The sequence below is a fragment of the Idiotropiscis lumnitzeri genome, chromosome 14, assembly GCF_059441095.1.
Source record: "Idiotropiscis lumnitzeri isolate Australia: NSW breed Sydney's pygmy pipehorse chromosome 14, RoL_Ilum_1.0, whole genome shotgun sequence".
NCBI classification, from domain to species: domain Eukaryota; kingdom Metazoa; phylum Chordata; class Actinopteri; order Syngnathiformes; family Syngnathidae; genus Idiotropiscis; species Idiotropiscis lumnitzeri.
This window is the reverse complement of record NC_142404.1, coordinates 6,036,419-6,062,635: the sequence shown is the minus strand read 5'-3', so window position 1 is coordinate 6,062,635 and position 26,217 is coordinate 6,036,419. Positions and strand designations below refer to the sequence as shown.

The 26,217-nt window shown below is 40.1% G+C and overlaps 1 protein-coding gene across 1 annotated transcript in view; it reads right to left on the bottom strand.

The window, feature by feature from the left end:
- Window positions 1-12,375: 12,375 nt before the first annotated feature.
- Window positions 12,376-26,217, bottom strand: part of vwa8 (von Willebrand factor A domain containing 8) — a 54,119-nt gene continuing 40,277 nt past the window's right edge. Inside the window, exons 41-46 of the mRNA XM_088315590.1 lie at window positions 20,382-20,490; window positions 18,488-18,613; window positions 17,955-18,113; window positions 16,546-16,644; window positions 15,433-15,671; window positions 12,376-14,567 (exon numbers count right to left, since the gene is read on the bottom strand). Coding sequence (XP_088171716.1) covers window positions 14,459-14,567; window positions 15,433-15,671; window positions 16,546-16,644; window positions 17,955-18,113; window positions 18,488-18,613; window positions 20,382-20,490 — 841 coding nt within the window. The 3' untranslated portion in view covers window positions 12,376-14,458. The remainder of the gene's footprint in view (window positions 14,568-15,432; window positions 15,672-16,545; window positions 16,645-17,954; window positions 18,114-18,487; window positions 18,614-20,381; window positions 20,491-26,217) is intronic.

Here is a 26,217-nt window from a genome sequence, read left to right as displayed (position 1 = left end):
CATATTATGTTTTGTGTCTTTATTTTTACTTTTTTTGGAACATGCAAATATACAAGTTACATATGTGTGAATTGATATGATAAGATATACACAGGACAAGCACTACAGAAAAAAAAAAAACACCTTTTGTGGCTTCTACCGATAGTGAAATATAGTCTCTAACATATGCTAACTTCACTAGCATCTCAAGGATGTTTAGTTATTGATGACCCTGTAATTTAGAAAGAAATCGAAAATATTAGAAACGGGAAGGCAGGTGTCAGTCACTGCAAACCACATCCTCAACAACACAATTAAATGACGTTTCTAACGAAACGACCCATTATTATCGTTGCACAGGGCAGAATTTTTGACATCATTTGTGACTGTGCAGGTGCACTCAATGAAGTGTTTAGGAACTTGTTACTTCCTCTGCTTGTCCTGCCTACCATTACATCATTTTAATGTTTGGCCCAGAGCAACAGAATGCACGTAACACCACAGTGACCGGTGGAACGCTTACACACACACGCATCCACGCACACACACTTACACACATGCACACGCGAATAGACATACAGGAATCAACCCGTCACCAACACAGGCACTTATGAAACTCGGGTGGCAACAAGGTCTATTTGCAGAGGCAAGGGGGACACGGCGCTGAGCAGGTGCGACTGAGATAATATGTTGGACGTAACCGCTCCTAAATTGGGGTTCAAAGAGCAGGGAAACGGGGCATGCAAGGCTTCTTTCTATATTGGCTGCAGAGTTTTGGAGCAGGTGCAGACACACTTGGGACCAATAAATGTCTACGCAGCGGCTAACGGCTCTCCCTCCCATTGCTTTTTATTGCTGATTCTGATTCTGATTCTGACCACTTGTGAATGAGGGCGGATCGGTGCTGAGTTATATTATAATTCTACGAGCTTAAAAATTTAATATTATAAGAGGAAAAATGTACATACATTTTTCAATATTACAATTTACAAGCAAAAATCTGTGATGATACTGTAACATAATAAAGTCTTTTGTAGTCAGTTTCAAATAACGCGTCCCAAATCCAACCGCAAAGCTGTAGTTGACATCGACTAGGAGCAGTCATATCATTTTAAAATCCAAAACTGCCAGAAAAACAACAGGTGCCACCATGCTTGATGTTGCAGATCCAACTCAGTGGCGCAAGTCGATGACATAAGACGCATTGTCCCAATTCAGTCTTTTCTTTTTGTCTGCATGCTCGTAACCTGCGCTCTCAAACACTACATACACTTCATTGATGAGCGTAGGGAATAGTGTGGGTATTGGTACAAGGCTAAAGAGTGAGCTGGAGCAGCTTAAATTGTGGCCGATTGCTATTTTGAAGCAAGGTGTGCCCAAGTGAGCAGATATTTGAGCGTCATTGTGAAGTGGACACATTTGCTTCGCTATGTCATGCAAGCCCCACTTCAGCTTCACTTCAGCCTTTAGAGTCCTCTTTTCCCGATCGACAATTTATCCAAGTGTGGGCTTGTTTCCTCTCAGCTCTCCCTTTGGTTCTCCTACTTGGCTCTCTGAGATAAAGTCTCTCTGCCATTCCCACAATTCCAGTTCTGACTGTGTACTGTACAAGGCTTTTGCTGCCAAGACTAACACTGCCTCAAAAACAAGAGACGTCCGCTGAATGCTGCCAAGCGGGGATGTTGTTTTAGATGCATGGACGGACCGTCAATCCCCAAAAAAACCCTCAGGGGATCATGTCTTGTGTCAACATGCCTCTGGGATCCAATCCCAAGACCACGCTTGTATCGCAGGACAGCGTGAATAGGAATCATTCGATCGTTTCCAAGTTGGAGCGCGTGGGAAGTCGTACGTTTGTGGCTGAGGGGTGCATTTGGAAATTCCCTGTGACGCCAGTGGACTACTTTGAGTGCACGTGTTTGGACAGGCAGAGTGGATCAGCACCTCGTGCTTGAACTGTTTACATCTGGACTGCCTGACGCACTGGCGCGCCGTGTCCCCAGTTGGCGCGCTTGGAGGGCGCACCGGCTCTCCATTTTTGGCGCACTCTAAATAACTGAACATCACATTTCAACAATGTTCTGGACAGTCAGAGTAAACCAGAGCATGCTCTGAGCATTTTTCAAACACGCCAGTGGTCTACCCCAGCTGACTTTAGATGAAAGCCGCGCTGCACCATAGACTGGTTGTCAGTTAATCGCAGCTCATTTGGGAATGATCGTTGAGTGAGTGGGAATCGATCACATGCTAAATGTTGACGACAACCTGATCTGGTTGCCAATCAAATCAAAGAATTCATTTTGAAAAAGTCATTGAAAGGAAATCATCCACTGCTGTGTCTGGTGTGTGAGCCCTAATGACACCAATAACATTTTATATCTCAGCTGCTAAATCCTGGCTTGATTATTGGTCAATAACTGGGCCATTTTTACAGGGGAATTTAGTGGAAATCAATGAATTGCAAGTCTGTAGGTTTACCACGAAACTGCCAATGGGATTATTTGAATTTCCAACTTCTATTTCTCACACTACTTAGTGCGAAATGCGCACCTCACTCTGGAACGGTTGGCAATCAATTACCGTCTGATTGTGACGTGGTCATTGAAGGGAAATCCTTCCAACACTAAGTCAGCTTTATAAACCACAATAATATTAAGTTAAGGGCATTTTTATATTACACACTCCTGTATTGAATAAAGGCTCACTACACCCTGGACGCCCTGGCAGTGAATCATAGGGGGCACTGAATGGGAATCAATCCCACACCAGCTAAATAAAAATTAAAAATATAAATCACTACACTATATGTGGCACTTCTTGCAAAATCTTGAAATTTTATTGTAAAATCTGAGTTCTGACTTGGCCAAAACTGCCCTTTCTAGAAGGGCTTTGTAGTTAGGCAGTTACTGTGGTTACAATAAAAACTAATGGCAGCAAAGTCTGCTGAAAACGGAACAGAATCTCGACTTGTGATTGTGAAAGTATTATGGAAGTCCACATTATGAGTCAACTTCCCATCATGAGCTTCCAGGCTGTGTGCTATATGAAGAAAGAATGTCTAGATTTCCTTAATTTAGTTCCGTCCATGCAATAGATGCTCAAGGCCATCTCACATAGAAAACAATGTTTTTCTATATTGACAGTCCCTCACAAATGGACCATATGTGATAAATCGGGAGTGAAAACCGGATCCATTCTCAAAACTTCCCCCCTCTGCCAACTGTGTGGAATAAAAACACAGAGATGTGAATGTGTCCATGCCAGCTTCCTGCAATATGATCAGTAGACTGTGAAGGGCGGCTGGCCAACCTTGTGAGTTGGTGACATTTATGTATTATAAACAAGCAAAAGTATTGGAACACACGGCCACTTCACCCACTGGGTAAACTAAATCTGAAATGACAAATACATGACTGAACAAGTAAAAAAGATACTTGTAAATCAGGCAATCAATAAATAATAAATTTAAAATAAAATAAATATATATATATATATATATAATTTTCATGATTAATTGCGATTAATCACGTTTTTCAATGACTCTTTTTTGTGATATTTTCTTGAATACTATCTTGGAATGAGTGCAAAATCACCAGTTCTAATCGCTTTCTTTGATTCTTGATTACGATCTAAACTGAGTCATCTTTACAGGCATTTTTTGTTGAAACATTTCTCAAAAGGGGCCACAAGCATCACACTCCAGCAATCTTGGTTTGCAAGGCCCAGTGGTAACTTCAGCACGGTATTTTGTTCTGAGATGATGTGCTAGAGATATACATGGTACAATATTTGCAAAGTATGCAAGGTTATTTCCAGACAATGGTGAATCTTTGACAGTGGACTATTACACTGTGAATCCTTGCAATCATGATCTTATCTCCCAGCTGACTAACACCCCATGTTATGATGTCTAAACAGGAAGCGCATGACGTGGCAAGTGGTTGATGATGATGAGGGTCGGGATTAATTGAGGACAGACGACGTTCCCGGGCCTCACGAATGAGGTCAGTGTGTCCGGAGTAGCCAGATGCTTCACACCCTTGTGGGTGTGAAGTAGTCAAGTAGTGATCAATCAACTATAGAACATTTTGTGGGCATACATTCCATAATAACCATTGAACGTTGTCAATGTTATGTTAAACAAACATAACATCAAAATTGCCAGTACACATTCGTAGTGTTAAAGGATGACCATTCACACACAATGACTCACACGTTGTGCGTGGCTCTTATCTTTCCACTCGTGACTCATTGCATAAGAGAAACACAAAAGAAGAAACATACTCTCAACTCTACCCTGAACTCAGCTTTATTTATAGAGTACTACTTAAAAACAGCTGCCGCTGACACAACATGCTTTACATAAAATCTGAATCAAAAACACTCACAAACAGTAAACCAATAACAAAGTTTAAAACTATAAAAACGACTACTGTTAATGATAATCCACATTTGTTCAAGGTGTTCGCTGTTCAGTTAAGTTCAGAGGAGAAAGGACGATGTGACACATGCTAGACTAACCTCTGACTGTGAAAGAGCATGGTCGCTACATGAGGTTCCGATAGCATCATAGGTTGGCAAGTGTGGTAAACGCGAGGGTGTAACTTGTCATTGGCTGTATAGCAGGGATGAGTATCTGGAGGCCTGCTCAACTGGCCGAAAGCAGGGGTCCACTGTATACAATCGATCGGGTCGGCCGGCAAATGGCAAACGTCTGCGTATAACTTGCTCCCATTAAAATACATTAGGATAAATAATAACAAATTTATTATTCTTGTAACCAAGCAATTGAAAAAAATTCCGATGAACATTCAATATATATTGTTCATGAAAAAGAGGGGGAAATGTGTGAAAGAAAATCCCAGAAAAGAAAAAAAATCTGCGGCTGGTTTTAAGTTGTAATATCACCATTCACCACTAGATAGCAGACTTGGCAGACTTGGTTTAACTGCACTTGCATCAAGCCTTATAGTGCCCTATACTTTGCAGAAAAAAATAATGGTTTGTTGAATTTTCTCAATTTCATATTATCAAGTAGTAGCACGAATTAAGATCATCTGGATTTATATTTAGACTACTGTTGATAAAAGGGATTTGGATACAGATTTTTTATTTCGTGCAACCACTTGATGTCGTATAATTGAGTCAACATGATCATTTTTTCCTCATTGTCATACACGAGAAGGCTTAATAATTTTTTGTGGCTTTGGAATGACACAGAATGACATGCGGGACAAACAGCAACACAGTATTAATATATATAACATAATAACAATAAAATGAGTTCTTGCACTGGATGTTGGTTTGCTGTTCAATAGTTTTGTGCTATTCTTGAGTGGTAATATTTATGCAAGAGAGCCATTTGCACTGGGAAAAAAAATCAGTGTGGTTATTTTGTTATTTGCTTCAAAATCTCTTTGTTGTTAAATAGTAGATGCTCTATACATGCATTGAGAAATGTAATATGAAAAAAATAAAAGCACATGTATTTCGTTCATATTTAAATGGCATTTTGGTCATACCTCTTGTAAGGAAGGGCGTGAATAAGTGCACTTAAAGCAGATGCATTGATGCTCTCATTTCCAATTCATGTGCTGAATACCAAAATGCAGCACACCTTGAAAAAAAAGACATATTCCACCTGCTCACCTCTCTTCCCTTCCTGTCGGTTCACTCAACCTCATTTCATTTGCACCATGGCCGGTCTGAGAGGTGGGTCAAAGGTGTTGCCCCTTTCCCAAGAGTGCACCAGCGTCTCGTAATTAATGCTTATTCTGCATGAGTGACAACTCTCTCAAGTGGGAGGAGGGGAAAGCCCCTCTGAGTGATAGTGACTTGATCACAGCTCCGTTAGAAGAAAATTGCACTTCAATTGCGCTTTTAGAATGGCACTTAAGCACCACGCCGAGCCTCCAAAATCAAACATCACCTGTTTCAAGCTTCAATTGGTCGACGTTAAAATAAATAAAAATAAATAATAATGAAAAAAAACAAAACACAAATGCACATGTTGGCATGGAGACAAGTCCCAAATCTATACGAGCGGACCCAATCAAAAAAACATAACGACTCATAACATTTTTCAGTTGTGGTGTGTCCGCAGGGAGCCATCTCATGTACTGCCAGCCTCTCATCCACCATGAATGGGTTCTGGACAACACACATAACTCAACAACAACAAAAAAACACATTTACTTTGATTAGCTGATCATTGTCAAATTATTTCGGAATTTGTGATGTTAAAAAGAAAAGTGGTTTTGATGCACTGTGTGGTGACGTGTTTATGCAATTTTGGCGGCTTATTCTTTCAGTCTTTCACATGGTTGACTTGTTATGGACGGTTTGTAAAGTCAACAGGACTGGTTGGACAAAATGTGCTAAGACTTGCAAAAAAAAAAACGTTTTAGAAACAAATGACACTTGTAAGTGATGGAAAGGAGGCAAAAAAAAGGCAATGGCCTAAGGGTAAAATGTTTGTGTTTGGCGGAGTGCAAAACCAACACTGCTCTATGTTTATATACAGTGTGTGTATGTGTGTTTAAGTGAAAAGCCATGAAACAATGAAGCTCTGTTTAACCTCCTTTCCCTTTGCGCTGTCCATTCTTGCTCTGATTTACGTCCCAACCCATTTCAAACGTCCATTTTCTCTCAGGCACTAAATGAAGGTTGAACTTTAAATCACCATGTCAAGTACCCTTAAGATAAATTCTGCAAACTAAGACAGATTAAGAAGAGCAGCCACCACCAACCCGCCACCCCCCACCCGCCCGTTGATCCACCAGATTTCCTCATTCCAAATGAAATTTTCAAAAAATTGTTCTCATAAAAGTTGATTTTCTTTTCATTATCTCAGACACACCTGCAGCTTCAACACAAGACATCGAACATGATTGCACTTGCCCTCTGTGAAATATATAAATGTATATGTCATTGAGTGTGAATTACGCCGAACAAGTTGAGACAAATGCAACGCTTTCAGGTGAGCAGCAGCAATTTAAAACGTGCTTACTGCTTAGCACATCCCGATGGCAGTTCAGCGGTCGTGGGTTTGATTCCAGCCTCTGGCGTTCCTGTGTGGAATTTGCATGTTTCACCTGTGCCTGCATGGGTTGTCTCTGGGTACTCATGTTACCTCAATCCTCCTACATTCAAAAAAAAAAAATGCATGGTAGGTTTTGACGACTCTAAATTGTCCAAAGGCGCGAATGTTTGTTTGAATATATGTACCCTGGCAACTGGTTCAGAGTCTACTCCGCCTCTTGCCCGAAGCCAGTTAGGATAGGCTCCAACATACCCACAATAAACCGCTTAATAGAATAGATGACCATGGAATATGTTTTAATCATTTTTATTTTACATTTGTTATTCAGTATTGCATACTATTCAAATAGTTTTCCAGTGTCTTGGGTTGATTGTGAGTCCAACAAAAAAAAAACATACAAATATGGAATTGCATCAAATAGAAACTTTCAAGTGTCCTTCCTGCACTCAGCTGGAGTGAAAATGTGAACGCTCACTCAGCTGGCGGGAAAATGAGGAAGCTGCATTCATCCAGAGAGGTATTTCCTGTCTGCTGAAGCAATTAGGTACGAATGGGAGAATACTAATTAGTAATTCTTTTCCCATTTGATGTGTAAATAACCCCCCAAAAAGTTGATTAATGTACATACAGTGACCCTGAAATAAATTGGAGCTTTGAGCATGAAAGACAATGAGACCATAGTTTTGTTCTTCCAAAATGCGTCATCACTCCTGGCTTCAACTTCCTGGCTCCAGTGGAGGAAATCAGTCAGGTCAAGAAGTTTTCTAGCCGTTGCTATCATGCTTTGGGACCTTGCAGCGGGAATGTTGTCAAGCTGTGTTGGCAAACCACTCACAAACGACCAGACAGCACTCTCATCATTCGTCATCATTATGCTCATTAGTGACTCTCGCCCCAGGGCGGGGGGGGTCAATGTCTGTACACCCACCGTTGTTTGTGCTTGTGTGGAGAAAGGAAGGGGGTTTAAATCATTCTTCATTGTTTGTCTTGAGTGGAATGATGTTCAACTATCTGTGGCATCTGTGGTTTGAGAAAGGAGACATAAGGGGGTGGCTCAAGTTGGCAGTTTGGTGTGACACGGCGGTGGTCTTGTGGTGGGGAGGGGGGAATGAAAGTGCGGAGGAGGAAGCGAGAGGAATCTGCGAAACGCATCAAGAGCGGCGTTCGTCACTCAGACATCAGGACGTCACAGTGGAGCCGAGCTGATTTCTCATTGTTGACGCCTGTCGCCATGGCATCCAGACCAGATGCGCACAGTCAGTAAAGAGCTGCGTTTTTTTTTGACGGGAATGTCTTTACAAGTGGAATTTCAAATGGAATACTTCATAGCTGATTATTCAATTTAAGACAAACAAGATGCAAATAAAATAGGTCCCATTTAAGTCTTGCTCGAACAAACCAATCGGAGAATGGAAAAGAATATTGTTATTTTGTGCCATATAATAATTTCAGTAGTAAATGGAGAACAGTGCTTCTAATAACATTGCTTCAAGTAAAATACTGACAGAACACAAAAATATTTTTCACTAATAGAGTTAACTAGTGGTGTTTTATTGGTATTTTAGATGTACTTGTGTGGCGTGTTTCAGTAATTGGTGAAATTATATGAGTAACTATGTATTACAGGTGTATGTTTTTGATATTGTTAACATTATAATAGTCGTGCATTAAATAAAAAAAAAAAAAAGCTGCTGCTTGCCTGCCTTGGCTTGCAAAAGTATAGCCACACATCGTTCATAACTAAAGACCTTTGAACAGCTCTATCATTGCAAATCAGTTCCGTTTCTTACAACTTTTCATATGTAAGAGATACTCATTAACACTCTTAACCACCATCGCATTAAAAAAAAAAAATAGAGTCAAATGTCAGACTCACAGCCAACTACTACCAACCAGCAAGCAACACCTAGTAAGTAGCCCAGCAGTTTCTATCTGCTCTTTCCTGGTTACATTAGCGACACACACATTTTGGAATGTCAGGTTTGATTCTCAGAGATGCCTCTTTTGTTATTTTGGATGCTATAAATAAAGTATACATGACTTGAATGAATGTGTGTAGAGGTCAAGATGTCTCGGTGTCGTCCTACGTTGCAGGATCTACATACATGCCTCGTCTACCCCACCTATAAATCACAATGTGCACATGTATATTCAAAATAGAAGCCTGGCTGCGAAAAAATGCACCACAAGCCAAAATTACATTTAATTGGAACTAAGGAGCTGTGATTTTCTTGTCAGCATGGTATAAATCAAGCCTGTGAAATTTTTTTTTTTTTTTTCATTTTTTTTTTTTCAACTGTCTTTGAAACTCCTTAAATAAAGATTCTGGACATTAGCTGCATACAAGTAGACAGTGAGTTCCTCAAGAAAACAATGTTTAGTCGTAGTCAAGGGGAACAGTAATCACTGCATGCGTCCGCTGCTGACCGCAACATGACGACTCACATTTTCCAACTATTTTGGCGAAGGGAAGCATTAGTAATGGAGAAGCATTACGACATGAAGAAAAAAAAAAGAGAACAGGGCAAAAAACTATATATATATATATATTTATGACATGATCAATCTGGAGGTGGCCTGGACCTCTTAGTTCAATTGTCTTTGGTGAAGGTCCACATGTCTCAAGACTTTTGTCGAATTCGTGTATACACGAGCAGTTTCCCAACCTTTATTGAGCCAAGGCTCAGATTTTAGATTAGGAAAACCTCTCAATACACGTAAAACTAAAATGACACGTAAAATTTACCAAGGTTAATTATCCACCTTCTAACTGCACCCCTCTATGAAAATACCAAAAGAAAGAAAACACCACTAGTCCGTAGTTGGATTACACTTTGTGCTAATCTTTTGCCCGGCACAAAATGGCTTGCATGTTGGTGAAGACACATTCATATGTTCACATTGCCTTGGATGTGTTTCAGAAAGGATTGATCAAGTGTCCAGATACTCTTTTGTGCTTTCAGCGCACTCCTCTCTGAATTGACAGGCCATGAATGCACGGACATGACAGTGAAGAGAAGCTCCTGCAGCCTACTTCCATTAATCACAGCTGATGTGATGACGAGCAGGTCTTGTAATCACATCTTTGCCCGAACATGTCCTTCATCAAACCGTCCAAATATCCGAGGCCAACAAGTCTGACGGTCCGCATTTCTAAGTGTCAGGTTCTTTGGCCCTGACAGCGAAGCGGTGCATAAATCTCCTCTCAAGTTAATTAAGACGTGACATCAAGTGTTTGCGAACCGGCTATTGCAACCATTTAGGGACAGAGAGTCACTGATATGTTCTGTCTATGTGACTACATATACATCAGTTTAAATTATATGTGAAAACGTCTCTGAACAAAGACCGATGTTAACATGCGTTTGTGATAGACAGATGTGTTTCATTACACTGACACACCCTTGACTAAAAAAAAAAAAAAAAGGTAGGGATATTAGGCTTCCGGGGGAAACTCCTGGATCAACCTAATATGCCCTATAACCTTCACAGGTGAACTTAATCTGACCCGCTGTAAATGTCAGTAGGGTTTCAGAACTTGCAGTTCTGCAACAAGGATCCAAACAGCGAGCCGGAAATTGACAACAGGTGATTTATTTTGTTTCTAATCTGCCTTTCTGTGACTCTTCCAGTCTCTTTAGAGCAACCTCCTGCAAGCTCAGAACATCCAATTTAATCATCTTGGCCAGATTATTTAAAAATGAGAACAGAATGATGACGAGGATTGTTAAAATACCAGCAATGAATTACAGATTTTTTTTTTTTGCGATTAATTAGTTTAAACAAATGTAATCGCTTGACAGTACTAGTAAATGAACATATGTGTTTATAAGTAAAATAGTTTAAATACAAAAAACAAAACAAACATAACATGTTGGGAAAAAAATGACTTCCCTACTTGACACCCCATGCACTCCTGAAACATGATAAAACACACACACACACACACGCACACACACGTATGGTTGAGAAATCTTGTGACCACGTCGTAACATTCCTACAGTGTGAACTCCAGCACGCTGACAGCCGGCTATCAATCATCCTGCTTTGCTAAGAGTAACGATAAGCCCCCCACCACCACCTCATACCCTCTTGCCCCAAACCTGCTGCGCTGTCGCGACATCGGCCTTCAATCAGAGTCATTAATCAATCAAGCATGTGATGAACATGGCCACCATCTATGTTTGTTTGATTCTCCAGACTTCACACTGACGTGACGACATTGCCCTTGAAATAGTTTGCTCACGTTTCTTATTTTTAAACAACCGACTCAACTGAAGCAAACACGTTTGACGCCGCCACTCGTCTAGGCGGCATCGTATTGAGAAACGACGGCTGACTTTTAAGTGTTACACACCATGTCAATAAAATGAAGCGAAGGGAGAAAGTGGAGCACAGTGTAATTACCGCCCAGCCAGAGGTCACGGGAGCCAAGAACACCGGTGCATTGTGGGAGATTCCCAACGAGGGCAGCTAGGGAAGGTGAGTGAGTGGGCGCTTGTGTTCTCCTTCTCTGGACCGTTAAAGCACTTTAGCAATAAATTTAAAACTGTATTGTACTTGACACTTTTTACATCTTATAGGAATTTTGCAAGAAATTGCAAACAAAACACAGCTGACCACTGCATTGTCAACATTCGGCACTTTCAGGTTTATCCATTTGCGGATATTTTATAATTGAATTTTTTTTTTTTTTTAAAGGGGGGAGCCCTCATTTTTCAGAGAAATTGTTTTGCGTCAGCATTACCCTGATTAGTCAAGATTTCTCTTTTTTTGGTTTAAAAAAAAAAAATTCCCAAATAATTCTAATGGGTGTCAATTATCCGCATATTTTTGCTTTACAATTTTAAGATGCATTTTTCAGTTTTTCTTTATTATGTAGATTAAATTCACAGAGACTGAAAGATTTCATGGTTATTAAATATTTGTGATTATAGCACAGCAAAGAAAAAGAATCCCCACCCCAGTAAAAAGATAACAAAAAAATAAAATAAAATTCATTCATGGACATTTACCCAAAACGAAGATGAGTCAAGGAGGTGGAACAGACTATCAGCTCGCTCGGCTCTTAAACGAAAATGTTTTTTTCCACTGCAAGTACATTACTACTCACCTCAGTTTGGGCAGGTCAGTTTTCCACTTGACGGGCAACTATGAAACCCAAGCCAGCAATGAACACATCACTGCAAAGACACACGCTGACAACAATGGTGGAGAAGGCGGGTCTCCTCTATTTATTTCTTTATGGCGAGGAACGCATTTTATCTCGGAGTGCAGCAAGAAAATGGAACACTGCAGCCAATTGAAGATTGTGCAGTATCAAAATAATTAAATAAATAAAACAAACAAACAAGAGGATTTAACATTCAGTCTTTTATTAAAACCATCTACTCGATTTACGATCACCCAAATTAATATGTACAATTGCATACATTACACTGTATATATCGATGTGCATTCTTAATATACATTGCTTCATTTGTGCTCTGCTTTAAATTTTTAAATCAGAACAACACATTTCAAGAGGTCAAATTAATCAAAAATGAATGCGGTCATATTGTTTGACATAGTTGAGCGTGTACTGTGGTGATTTTGCATTTGAGGCAAGTGTGGTGCGGATGGCATTGTGGTGAAGAGAGAGTACTTCATATTGAACCTATAACAGTGAGCACTAAGAACAAAATTAATGTGTCAAGTAATGTTCTCTTTTTGGAGAAAAGTGTTGCGATACCTGTCGGTTCTTGCCGTCTTTCCTTAGTTAAGTGGGGCATAGAAGCCAAGCAAACATACAGTACAGTGCCTTGAAAAAGTATTCACACCCCTCGGACTTTCACATTTGCCCGCTTTCTGAGTCAATGTTTTTTGAGACTTCATGTGGTCGACCTATAGCACATAATTGTGAACAGGTAAGGAAGTGATAAAGTATGTTTCCAAGTTTTAAACCTTGCTGGAAGATGAATGTCCTTGGAGGTCATGCAGGCGTCCAACAGGTTGTCTTCCAAGATCACCTTCCTTCATCCATTTTCCTATCATCTCACACCAGAGTCACTGTTGCAGCTGAAGAAAATCATTCCCACTTGTATGATGCTGTTTAATGTAGCAGACCTCCAAAATGGGAGCGTACGGAAGTGGGAGTCACTCTGAAAAGGAGCAGGATGGGATGGGAGTCGTTTTCACCGGGCCGGGACGGCACTTTATCCCTTTTTTTAAAGTAATTAATTAATTAATTTATTCATCTTTTTTTTCACAATTGTTTCTGTGAGAGTGGGATGAGATAGGAGAGAAAATTCTCTCCCATGTCACCCTCTAATGTGGAATCTATTTAATAATTTTGTGGCTTCTGAAGGCAATTGATTGCACTAGATTATATTCAGAGGTATCAGAATACAAAAGGGTGATTTATATTTGCTTAAAATTTTGACAATCTTCATCCTTTTTGCTCCATCTAACAATGATGTACTACGTTGTGTTTGCCTATTACAGGAAATAGCAACAAAACACATTTTAAGTTTGTGACTGCAACGTCACAAAATGTGAAACACTTTGAAGGGATATGAATACATTTCAAGGCGCCATATGTGTCTTATTCCAATTCTTTTTTTTCTTTTTACCTAGCTAAAGTTGTATAATTTCCATACAGCTGAATTTATAGAATTGTCATGTAATTGATCTGGGGCGAGCAGCAAAGTGACCTAAGCATGTCTTCTTCACAGTTTGGAGGTTAGGTGTTTGAATCTCACATGCAGCTTTACTATTGTTCTGTGTTTGGTTCATTGAAGACTCTAAATTGTCCATAGGTTTGAATGAGTGTGAATGGTTGCTTGTCTATTTATGCCTTGTGATTTACTGGCGACCATTCCACAGTAAACCCCACTATTCATCCGCTCAGTTAGGCTTCAGCTCAGCCGCGACCTCTAATGAAGACAAGCACTATAAAAAAATGGACGTGTGACGAGCTCTTGTCTAGCAACAACTGCCGTGACCAGAACTGCTAGCAAGCTAGAGTTCAAATGATAACACCTGTATGATACGAAAAGATGGTGAAGTAATTGTTTGTTTTCATAGAATTTAAAACCATTCATACAACACTCATTTGTGTTACCTATTGTAAAAATAATCGATGGGATGGCCGTGCAAAGAGTCAGAGTGACACTTCAGGGAACAGAGTGGGAGGCCTGACCATGAAATAAGATCTCAGATTCCTCGCAGGACTGAGATAACGATCAGCCAGGGCGGAAAGACCTGAGCGTGTTGACAAGGCCGCCACGGGCATGAGCGAATGCGGCCGCCTTGAAAGAGAGTCCTCACTCAGGTGGGGCATTCCTCGCTCATCCCCGAGAAGCTAGGCGATCCGAGCACTTGACTTTTGGGTTGCAAAAATAAAATAGTGAGCATTTGTGTGTGAGCGTGTGTGTCTCCCATCAGTCAGAGGCACCGTCAGACACTTGACAGCATGGTTGATGTGAAGATCTGCTGCAGTATTTGGGGGATCTGCTTGGTATCCATAGCAACGAAGGATCTCCCAGCTGGAAGGGTCTTTTGGAGTCTGATGCACAAAAAGACAGCAAATTTAAAAAAAAAAAAAAAAAAGAGGAGAATAAAGGGTGAACACAGCACTAGTATTTCTCTGGTCAATGGATGAGGACAACAGTCTCATCCATCTTTCTGTGACAACAACAAAGAAGAGGAAGCGCAGATAGTAAACAATAATAGAGGACATCTTTCTCCTTGACATTTGGAGAAGGAGAGAAAAAGCTTTGTTTTCTTCTTCCCAATCTGTATTTCTTATAGTGGAAGTGCTGAGTCTTTGGAAACCTAACACTGGTTTGAAACACTAAACCTGCCTTGAAAGCTTGACGATGGCCTACAACAGGCTTGAAATCCTAAATTAAAACCTAACTGCTTGTCTCTTACTTGAAACTCCAACTCTTGATTAAAAATTATTTGGAATGTCAAACCTTAGTTTTAAACCCTCTAACTTGAAAACCCTCATTTGAAATTCGACTTTGAAACTCATCCCGATTTAAGACCTTAATTTGAAACCATGACCTGAAACCCTAAATCAGTTTTAAAACCCTAATTTGAAATCATGCGAGTTTTTTTTCTTTTTTAAGAATTACCCTTGTTTGAAAACCTAAAGCTGCTTTAAAACCCAATTTTCAAACCTGGGGTGTTTTCTAAAGCTCTAACCCAGGCTTGAAACACCAATTTGAAAGTCTGGGCAGTATGACTTTATTTTTTTATTTATTTTTTTTGTTGTTAAAGTGATTGAACTTTGACAGCGTGTTGTAGATGATTTATAAATGTGTTTCTTTGAGTCGCCGCCGTCAATCCTCCCATTTAACTTGCTTCCTGTTATTGACCCTTTCCCTTGTCAGCATCCTGTAATCCTCTATTTACCCACTCCTCACCTTTCGGCTTGATCGCCCAGAGACCCGATGAAAATGGCAAAGGCGTTGACCTGGGGGTCTGAGGTGAGGACCTGGGCGAAGCGCTCGGGCCGGATGCCGTAGCGCTCCAGGTTGGCGTCACTTAGCACCACCACAAAGTGCTCATCGGCCTCCTCCCGTGCCAGCTCCTTGATGCTGGCCGCTGTGCCCTCTAGTGTGTAGTCGCCACTCATGCAGAACTGAGAGTGGGCGTGCATAGTCTATACCGGATGGGAGGGAATAATGGGGGGGGAACACAGACAAAAAGTCATGGGATTAATTGTTGTGCAGAAGAAGAGAGCCAACAAATCCAATGAGCCTTTAGCTGGGTGACCCAAAGGATTAATTCCATCAGTGCAAATTGCTTTTTTGCTGTATTTTTTTTTTTTGTGATGTCACAACAAACTACTACCACTGACTGTGGCAAAACCATACACAGTGGATAAGGATGAAACAATGCTGCGACTAACAAAAATCTGCAAATATTTAATGCTCCCCCACCAAAGGTTTATTCTAGACCAGTGGATGTCACAAGATGGTGGTTAGACAAGGATATACCCTGACTAAATGAAGCCCTCCTCACTCAAATCAAAATTGTCCCTTGACATCAAGTTGTGCAAAGAGTCACAGTGAGACACTTCAGGGAACAGAGTGGGATTAATTAAATATCATAATGCTTTATTCATCCCAAAAGGAGCTAGAAAACACCTGTTCATGATTGTAGCACTCCAAGAACACCTTACGCTTCGCTTTCCTTTGCAAGTCTGAGAGGTAAATTGAAAAGGCTAGTAGTTTTACTTTATTTTAGCCTTATAGTACAGTGATTAATGTCGCTTTATACTTATAGTCCTGAATGATAAAATTTCAAATTGTCCCTACAGTAGGCATTGAAGATGTCACTATTTTGGTCCTGGAACAGTTTATTTCTATTTCTTTTACTTCCTGTGGGTAAAATCGATTTGAAATCTCAACAACTTGAACATCAATCACCTATTGTGCAGTGGATCATGTTTGATTCTGGAGCTTCGACTGTACTTTGGCAGAGGTCAGTAGAGTCTGCAGCAATAATAAATGAACATTTCCATAAACATCTACCTTGAGAACTTTCAGCCTCTGCTTGTTGTTCTTGGGCACTTTGTCCGCTCGGACCAGTTCGATGTCATAGCCGTCGCCCGAGTGGCCCATTATGTCGTACTGTGGTCAAGAAAAAGAACAGGTGAGATTTATCAATGGCAAAAATGAAATGATTGTCATTTTGGAACAACTTTCTATTTGCAACAGCGCCACCTTGACCTAGAATGGCACTGAAGATGACCCTAGCCCTCATGGCAGGTTACGGTGGGGTGCGCTGCCATATGATGCCCACTCGAGTATGTCAGCTGTCAGGTTTAAAATGCCCTGACGCCTTTTTTAGACTGAAATAACTTATTAAATATGACTGAAAGCCAAAATAAACCAGGCAAAGTTTTCGTTTTGCGCCATTCAGAATGGGAGAGGGAGCCAGGAGGCGAAACAGGCGTCTTGCCAGTTCAATCCCGTACACCCTCTGACTCTCACCCTGCGTTCTGCCTTTTTATTAGAAGAAAACTCATACCTCAGCAGACAATGGGGGTCTGTCTCCATGGAGACAGGAAAAACATCAATAACTAATCACCAGGGACTCCAGCAGGCAGAAAATCACAACTCACGGTGTAAAGGTCTGTTTAACTAAACCCATCTTCAGGATACGGTGTCTGTGTGTGTGTTTAAATATTAATGAGTGTATAAAAACATGATTATGAATACACAAACTGATTACCTATCCTCAGCCCATCTTACACAGCCGTGTCGAATGCGTATGTTTTCCATATACTTGTCAGCTTTCCAGGATAAGAGCACTTCGGCCTGGCATCGTCGGCTCAAGGCTTCTATTTCAGTTCAGGATGTTATGTTCTGTATTTAATATGAGATGTTATGACCAGGCTGTTTCCAGACTATGTGGCTGCTCGTTTGCACAGTTGCCAGGCAGGAAAATGCGTTTTAAAATAAAATAAACGCATTTTAAACCAAATTGCAACCTCATCATAGCACCACTTTTTGATGTTTGACCTAATGAGATTTTCTGTGTCCTCCTTCATAAACTGTAAAAGTGTGTTGCCAAACAGGTTGATAATGTCATGTTTTGACATTTGTTCATTTGTAAATTCAAAGTTACAAAATGCTGGAAAGAAATGCCTTAGAAGTCAAACAATAGTCGGAGAGTTCAATCATTACCTTGTGGGACGTTTTGCAAAATGTGAGCAAACCTTGGGAGGTGTTAGCTCATGAGTGTTTTTTTTTCTTTAAACTCATTCATTTTACATTACTTCCTGGGAGAAGAAAATGCAACTGAAACAAACTAAAGTGTCACAGTTTGTATCCTACTTTGGAGGTTACACTTTACAGAGTGAAACATAGTGGTTCTAGATCATTGCCTTGAGGAACGTTGAAATGCAAACAGGATGCTGAGGTGTAACCACCCTCACCTTGAATTTATGCTCGTAGCTTTCCAAGGCCTCCATGACCATACACACAGCCTCCATAGTACGCTCTAATCGGCCGTCCACGCCGTTGAAGCGGTACATACTTCCTGACACGTCGGCCAGCACACGCAGACGCTTGGGCTTTTGCTGTGGCGTGCCAGGCTGAGAACATATAACACAAACACAATGAAAAATGGAGATCTTAACTGATGGAAACTATTAAACAAGCACGATTCATTGTTGGACTATAAATATGCTAAGTATGGACCTAAATGAGGCTGAAAAACAATGCATGATGACATTAAGGGTGTAAAATTAGAACAGGAATTACAGATCAACAAGTATGCATAAGAGTAGAAGACATGACGCCTAAGAAGAACGCCAGAGTATAATAATAATCTCACATATACCACTGGAATGTACTGACTGACACATAGAGGTCAACCGTGTGTGCGCGTGTGTGTGTGGCATAATTGTGTGCGTGTTTAAAGGTGTGGTGCAGTGCGCGAGAAAAAACAAGAGCAAATCATATTTACTTCGGGGTCCAGTTCTCCTCTGCGTTTATAAATAGACCTTTCGCCGGTGAGGCCGTCGATGATTTTTGCATCATCCAGCTCTCCCAGAGCCTGGTTCTTTAGCCACTGGCGCTCCTTGACTTTAGCCTGGAACAGACACGCATATAAAAACAGTTGCTTTTTCCACTGAAAAATAGTAACACCGGAAGGCTACATTGAACACTTTAGTCAGAAAAATCTCAACTGTGAAAGAGCGCTCATGATTACAAATCACTGGTAGGAGGTAACATTTTTACATTTCATCCCTCCATTTGAAAATTGGTATCTTTTTTTCTTTACTTTTTTCCCAAATGATGACACAATGTTACAAAAATGTAAGTAGTGAAAATTAAATAACAATACTAATAAAAGAATGTCATTTACTGTGAAATGTTTTCTTCATACAGTATATAAAGAGATGCGTTCCAGATCCATTTTTTTTTCAAAAAAGAAACACGCAGTAAACTAGCAGAAAATAGACATATTCTGTGTGGTTTCATAAGAATGCTGTTTTTGTGACACTACCACAGAAACCATTGACGGCCAAAAGGACAAAAAATAAAGATAAACATAGAAACAGAATTTGAGCATTGGCTTTTGCATAGCAGCTGTTAGAAATGAGTCACAAAAAAAGACCCAACAAAATATATAGAACCGCATCCATCCATCCCCTGTATGGCTTGCCCTCACTAGGGTCACGGGTGTGCTGGATCATTTTATGTGACGCTCACAATCTCGCATGCAGGTGCTCATATGTCGCAAAGTCTTCTGGGAGTCGAAAGAATGAGGCGGGCTTTGGCTAAATCCCATACAAGCAATATATTGCTGAAAAGCTTTTAGGAATGCTTCATCTTGTGTGTGCGTTTGCGTGCATGTAGGTGTGAGCTAAATCACTCATCAGGTATGATAAAAAAATAACATGACTTCATGGCAATGCACGCGTAATCGCCCTCATGTTAAAGGCCTGCGGTGACGAGGACAAACAATAAGCGCTCTTGTTCACGTTCAAAGATGCCGCTTACACGGTCGGTGGCAAACACCTGGATGGAAAAAAAAAAAATCACATGACATGTGCACAAAAGAGTCTCACACCTGGATGGGAGAATAATAGAGCTAGCACGGCCGCTCTGTAATCATACTGATGTGACACACACCTCGACACACCTGCACTTGAGTACTCACACGGGTCCTCAAGGACCAAGTCTAAACAATGAAATGACATCACTCCCTCAACGCTATGCAGCCAATATGGCTGCTTTAAGTTCCTGATTTCAGCGCTACTACATTTTGGTTGCCAGTATATAAATGTGATAAAACAATGTTTTCTCATGCGTATATTAGTAGCAGTAGTCCATCTTTAAGGATTTGGACTTTAGAGCATGTGGGCAAAATTCTAAACATAGTGACCACTGTGCATGATTTTTGAAGTCTTGCAATGGTGAGGAATTGTTGAACAAGTGGGTGTCGTCTTGGATGATGAAGAAATGATGTTATGATGTCTAAAGTTTCAATGCGATGCCACATTTAAAAAAAAAAAAAAAAATATCCTTCTATCGACTAACAACTGATTTATCAGCTAAAGTTGACATATTCAAATGGTAAAGGGCGATAATGGCCAGGGATCAAACCCACAACCTTTAGGTTCACTGAGTCACACCACTTTCATCACGTTGCAAATAAACGGCTCACACTGACATTAACGACTAGTTTCTCCTGTTGTATTAGCTTATGAATAAATTTTAAAACCCTTACATCCCCTTTTCTTTTTTTTTAATGTTAAAGTGGTCTAACCAAGGTTTTCCAGGAATGTTCAAGAATATCCCTCCCCTAAAGGGATGCAGTAGTATGTGAGAAAAGTTAAACATAACCAGCAAACCTGCAAAGTGTCCAGGATTATGCGCAGGGACTGAACTTGTCTCCTGACAGCGCTGGAGAAACGCTCATAGGTGGTGGCGTCGTACTCGCTCATATCGATCTCCTTCAGCCTGCGGAGAGACAGATACAATTTTATATTCATTAAATGTACATATGCTTGTTGATTTATGAAAACTATAGGGTGGCCAGTTGTCAATTGCCACAGCTTAGTATTGTGTAATCCAATCATAATACTTCAACATTGCTCTGATTTTGCTCCATACTTACAGTCCTCCTCAGGGGTCATTGAGTGTCTTACCTCCACGGTGTTTGCATAAACCGCTTGTGTGTTGTGTGTGTGTGCGTGTGTGCGTGTGTATTTGAAACATGTGATGACAAGCTGACTGAGACTGCACAAAAGTACAGAGATAGGAAGATACTGTAACTGAGTACGTGTCACAGCTTGCAATTGTATCGACAGAACGCGCGTGTATGTGTGTGCGTCTATTGTCTGTGCGCGACTGCTTGCATGAGGGCAGCTGCCTCCATGCAAGCAGACATAATAATTATGTACACACTGCGGGCATGAACCACATAAACAAACAAACACATTTACTGACTCAGACAATGGAAATGCCTCATGTCTCGACAGAATACATTACGACACTGCAAAAACCCTGCCTAAAGGGCGGTTACACTTCAAGAATGTTTTGAGATTGTAAACTACCAAATATAAGAACCAGTTATCAGTATGATGCAATGCGGCGGGCCAAATTAAACCACAATAATAAAAATACTGTTCGATGAATCCTCGATGACAGTGTCATTCAAAATGGATCATTATTTCACAGGGAATAAACTGGGGCATCAAAGTTGTAACAGGAATCAGCAAATCCATTGGCCACGCTGATAATGCCAAAACGCCTTCATACACCGACGTAGGCCGTCGCAAAGAAAACGCAAAGTCGGAGCAGTTTTTGGGGCATCTGGGGGGGCGAGTTCGGCCAATTCAACATGTGGAATCGGGTCGGGCTTTCTGGTCAAAATGATCACTGTGATTGGCTGTCAGCTAACAACTCGGTGCACTGGACAAGTACGGGAAGTGACAAAAGCAGACGGTGAAAATTGAAGCGATTCCTCATGAACTAAATCAACTTCACAAATGTTTCCACATCTCCTCTATGGACATAACGTCCAGCTAGACAGAAGAGCGCAAAGAAGAATTAATCACTCTCATTCAAGAAAGACCGCCGTTATTGGACATATAAGGTGAAAGGCTACGCAGTGACGATCGGGACCGATGGCATGGAGGGGGACTACTTCTCAAGGTCTGGAGTAGTTGCCGTCATTTCCCCGTCCAACATGCCAATTTCTAGATGACTGACGTTGGATTGGTGCGTAGGGCCCTTTAGGGCCTTATTTAGGTCGGCAGGTGCCCGAGCGCACGGTGTAAAAACATGAACATCATTTTGATGTCAGCGCTAAACTAGTCTAGCGCGTTTGGGACTGATGTACCTCACTGGGCAGTCAGACGCACGTGATCATTTTTGGTAACAGAAAGTAGACTGCGCACGGCGTAAAAACCGGATGCATCTCCATTTTTGTGCCAGGGCAAGTCAAGTTTCGTGTTTTTGTGCTTGTGGTAGACGCCCAATGCCTCACTAGCCGTTCCGGGTAAAGCAGCTGATCCCAAAAGAAAGAAAACGCCATCCAAATGTACAATTAGATTGCGCTTTGCATTAGATTTGCTCTGGGAACAAAGTGTTAAAACTTGAAATTTAGGTGGTTCACATTTGTGTGACAGCAGTTGATGTGTCACGTTTTTAAGCAATTGTTTTTCAGATCTTTTTTTACTGCATACACAGGAGAGTCCGAATTTAGAGTTGCATGCCTTTAGTTTAAGAGAAGTGTTGCAATAAGTTGTCATTTGTTATCAAAGTTATTCTATTAAGTGATATATATATATATATATATATATATATATATATATATAATTATGATTAAACATTAACAGCATGTTAACATTTTGAAACTTTTATGACTTACAAGTTAAACAAGGACAAACAAGGACTTTTAGTTTGCCCTCACTTTTTCACATAGACATCTGGATTTCAAAATGACAACAATAATAGTAATAATAATATAAAACGATAATATAATACATAATAAAATAATATATTTTAGAATATTTATGAATTAAGGGTTAGGTACAGCCACAGAGGGATAAAAATCTTTCTTTCTTTTTTTTTTTTTTAGAAAAGCCATGGCTATGAATTACAACACATGGCAAAATGTGGGTTGCACAAGCTTTTATCCTGTAGGTCAACCTCATAGATGGCAGCTGCCACCTTTATTAAATGTCTTACCACCCCAGTTGCTATTCTTACTACTCGCAATAAATCTATCAAGATTATGTAAAGACAAAATGTGATTATAAACGTTCATTATACTGCCTCCAGAGTGTGTATAAAAAGCATGTTTAGAAATTACTTCAACTCTTATCCCCTTATTTCAAGAATAAATGGTTGTGTCCAGCAATTAAGGAAAAATCATTTCAGTTTGATCAAAAACAGTCAAGCACTGGTGCCGTTAGGCCTATTTTAGCTGGGCTGAAGCCTCCCTAGAATGTTCTTAAGCTCTAATATATGATTTGGTTCCATCATTTCTTTTCCATAAAAACGCTAACAAAAAAAAAGAAAAAACCCTTAATATAAATTAACCGAAAATTTTTATTAAATAACACAAAATAACTTAAAAAATTCACTTAAAAATATTAATTACAGAAATAAACATTAAAAAAAAAATGAAAAAAAAAACTATTAGAGATCTCAATCATAAGCATGGAGAAAAGCATAGTTTTGAACCTGGACGTACACGTATTCACAAATCACAAGTTACATACAAACATCAACTAAAACAACAATGCAAGTGGTTATTTTTGTTTTCTTTAGCACAATGTTTTATTTATTTATTTTTTTTTAATTGTGGTAGCCCGGGGTGAGAATTTTCATTGCATAGCCTACACAGACTGTATTGGTATTCAACATTAAGATGTGTTACTCACGTGACATACATAAAACTTGCCAAGGAATGCAGAGAATAAAACCAAGAATAGAATTGGGTGTGTGCGTGCGTGTGTTTGAGTGTATTTGTGCGCATGCGTTTGGGAGGGTAATAACCTCCAGGCACCCTTATGTCATCCCAGGTAAATCTAAATCTAAATCTAAAATGGTCAAGAGTCAAATTTAAAAAATAAGAAAAGAAAAAAAGAAAACACCTCAAAAACCTGATGTTATTAAAAACAACACACAAAAAGATGTCAAGAAATTATTTTAAAACAGTCTCAAAAATAAATTTAGAGGCATATAAAGCCAGCTGTGATTAAAATTTGCTGTCCAGCAGTGTTATTGATTTTACTAATTTGCATTAGGAAATATTGTTCAGAAATTCTAACAAATCTGAGTTTGGATTTATAGTTGTACCGTCTAGCCACAAGCAAGGGAAACCCCCGCTTTGGTGAGATGTAATCACTGCGGTTAATAACAGAGCTGATGTTGAGTGTCTTGCAAAAAAACGAGCTGTGTGCTCCTGTCTGAATAGAAGCTCGAGACTATGATGACACTTGTTTACTACTCATTCCTCACTCTTACAGAGCAGCAACTGTTGTCCAGCCACATCCCAGTAAGCCCACAGAAAGAGAGGCATGGCACGGCCACTTCCTCCACACATTCCTCTGGTGTGCATGCGTGTGTACGGCGACTGCTGCTATTTCTTCCACATTCCTCAGATTAAATTTAACACGGTAAAGAAAGCCAGGGAATGGCTAGTTCATCTTAAAGCGGAGACACCTAAAAAAAAACAACCACAAAAATAAGGTGAAGTCTCTGACACTAAATACAAATCTTTGTGGAGAGGTTAAATCCGGGATCCAAGTTCAATTGTTCCAATGTTACTTTCAATATAGTCGCAATCTATAAAGTAATTGTGTATGAATAAACTTTTCCCAGAACGTGTCTTCTAGGGTGTTGAAAGGCGCTTTTAAATTGAGTGTATTATTTATTATCATTTTATTTATATACACACATTTAAGGATATAGGGTTATGGAATAGATTTAAGTGCCATAAATAATGAGACCAGTATTACTTTTGTACAACTGCTGTTAATAGTTAGATTACGTAACGGTAAAAAAATAAAAGTTGGCAAATTTTGGCCGATGTTTGCAGGGCCATAATTGGCGGATGTTATCAGCTGGCCAATTGAGCGACCAGGCCCGACAGTACGACTATTGTTCTATCCAGGAAAACAACTACTGGTTTCTTTACAGAGTAACTGGCAACTATCACGGAAATTCTCAGCTGCCGTTGCATGTTTGCATAAACAGTGTAATCAATTTGTAATTTTTCTCTGCATGCGAATGTTAAAAAAGACATTGGAAAAAAAAAAAGAATGATATTATGGTGCGCTGCCAATTCTTAAAAAAAAAAAAAAAAAACAGTCCGTTTATGCTGATATGAACAGATTGTCTCATTTGAAAAGGGGATGATGGCTGAAACCTGCCAGGCATGTCGACACAGCCGCTGGAGTAAGGCTTGTGGTGTGTGTGAGGGTGCGCGTGGTGGGTGTGTGTGCGTGCGTGTGTGTGCGTGTGCGCGTCTGCCTTTTCAGCATACCTCATCCTGTTTCTGCCTGCGAGCTTTCGCGACTGCAGGCAGTTTAGAACGGGAGGATCATAGCTTGGTTGATGTTTAACCTGAAGCTGAGTAAACAATGGATTGTATTGGTGGATATGAGAATGAATGAATAAGAAAAACTAAATTAGCATCTATTGTATTTGGGAAGGGAACAATTATTAGAGCATGCCGCGCAATTATTAGAGCATGCCGCGATACAATTTTTCCATTAAGTGGGGAAAAAGTTGGGGAATGGATTAAACAGAGAGAACAGAAGAGGTGATTCACACAAGGAGGACATGAGAGGATGAGGACTGTGCGTCACGATAATCGGGGGGAGGAGGACGGGCTGGGGAGGTTGAGCGGATGAGGGGCTTAAAGAAAGTAAAAGGGAACAAAACTGAGAGAACAGAGACAGCCTTTCATGGTTGAGCTGCTGAAAAGGGTGTCCTCTCACATGTGCACATGCATGCACGCATACATGCATAAACTCAAATGCGCACACACGGGAGGCTGGATTTCAAAGGTTCAACTATGGAGCACCTTATCCATCTATCCACAAATTCTACACATATTGTTCCACACTTGCTTTTTTACACTACAGAGAGGTAATTCTGCACGGCGTGCAAGTGGTGAGGCGTGACAGATCAATCGGCTGCAAAGCGTCTCCTCCCACATGTCATGACCCCAGCCACTTAACATCACAGCAACATTACAAAGTGCAACCAGGGGGTGTGAGCGAGGCAGGCAAACGGTGAGGAGAGACACACCAATTGTATAGACTCTGACTCCTCCTAGTAGAATACATCTACAAGTGTGTGTGTGTGTGTGTATGTGTATATATATATATATATATATATATATATATATATATATATATATATATATATATATATATATATATACACGCACGTTACCAATAATGTTTTTGAATTATTATCAGTTAATTATATTGTTTTAATAAGATGTGACCGTGTAGCACTAGTATATGTTATAATTTACAACTAACATTGAAAACTGGAAGAAAAAAAGAAAAAAGTTCATTCTGTTATATTAAAATGATACAGCTATATTGCACACGTTAATATAATCCTTGCCCAGATAAATAGGTCTTTAAATTGAGGCTTGTAGGTCGGGAAAAAAAAACCCTCTGCTTGCTTATTTGAGAACCATCCCAAAACCTTTTT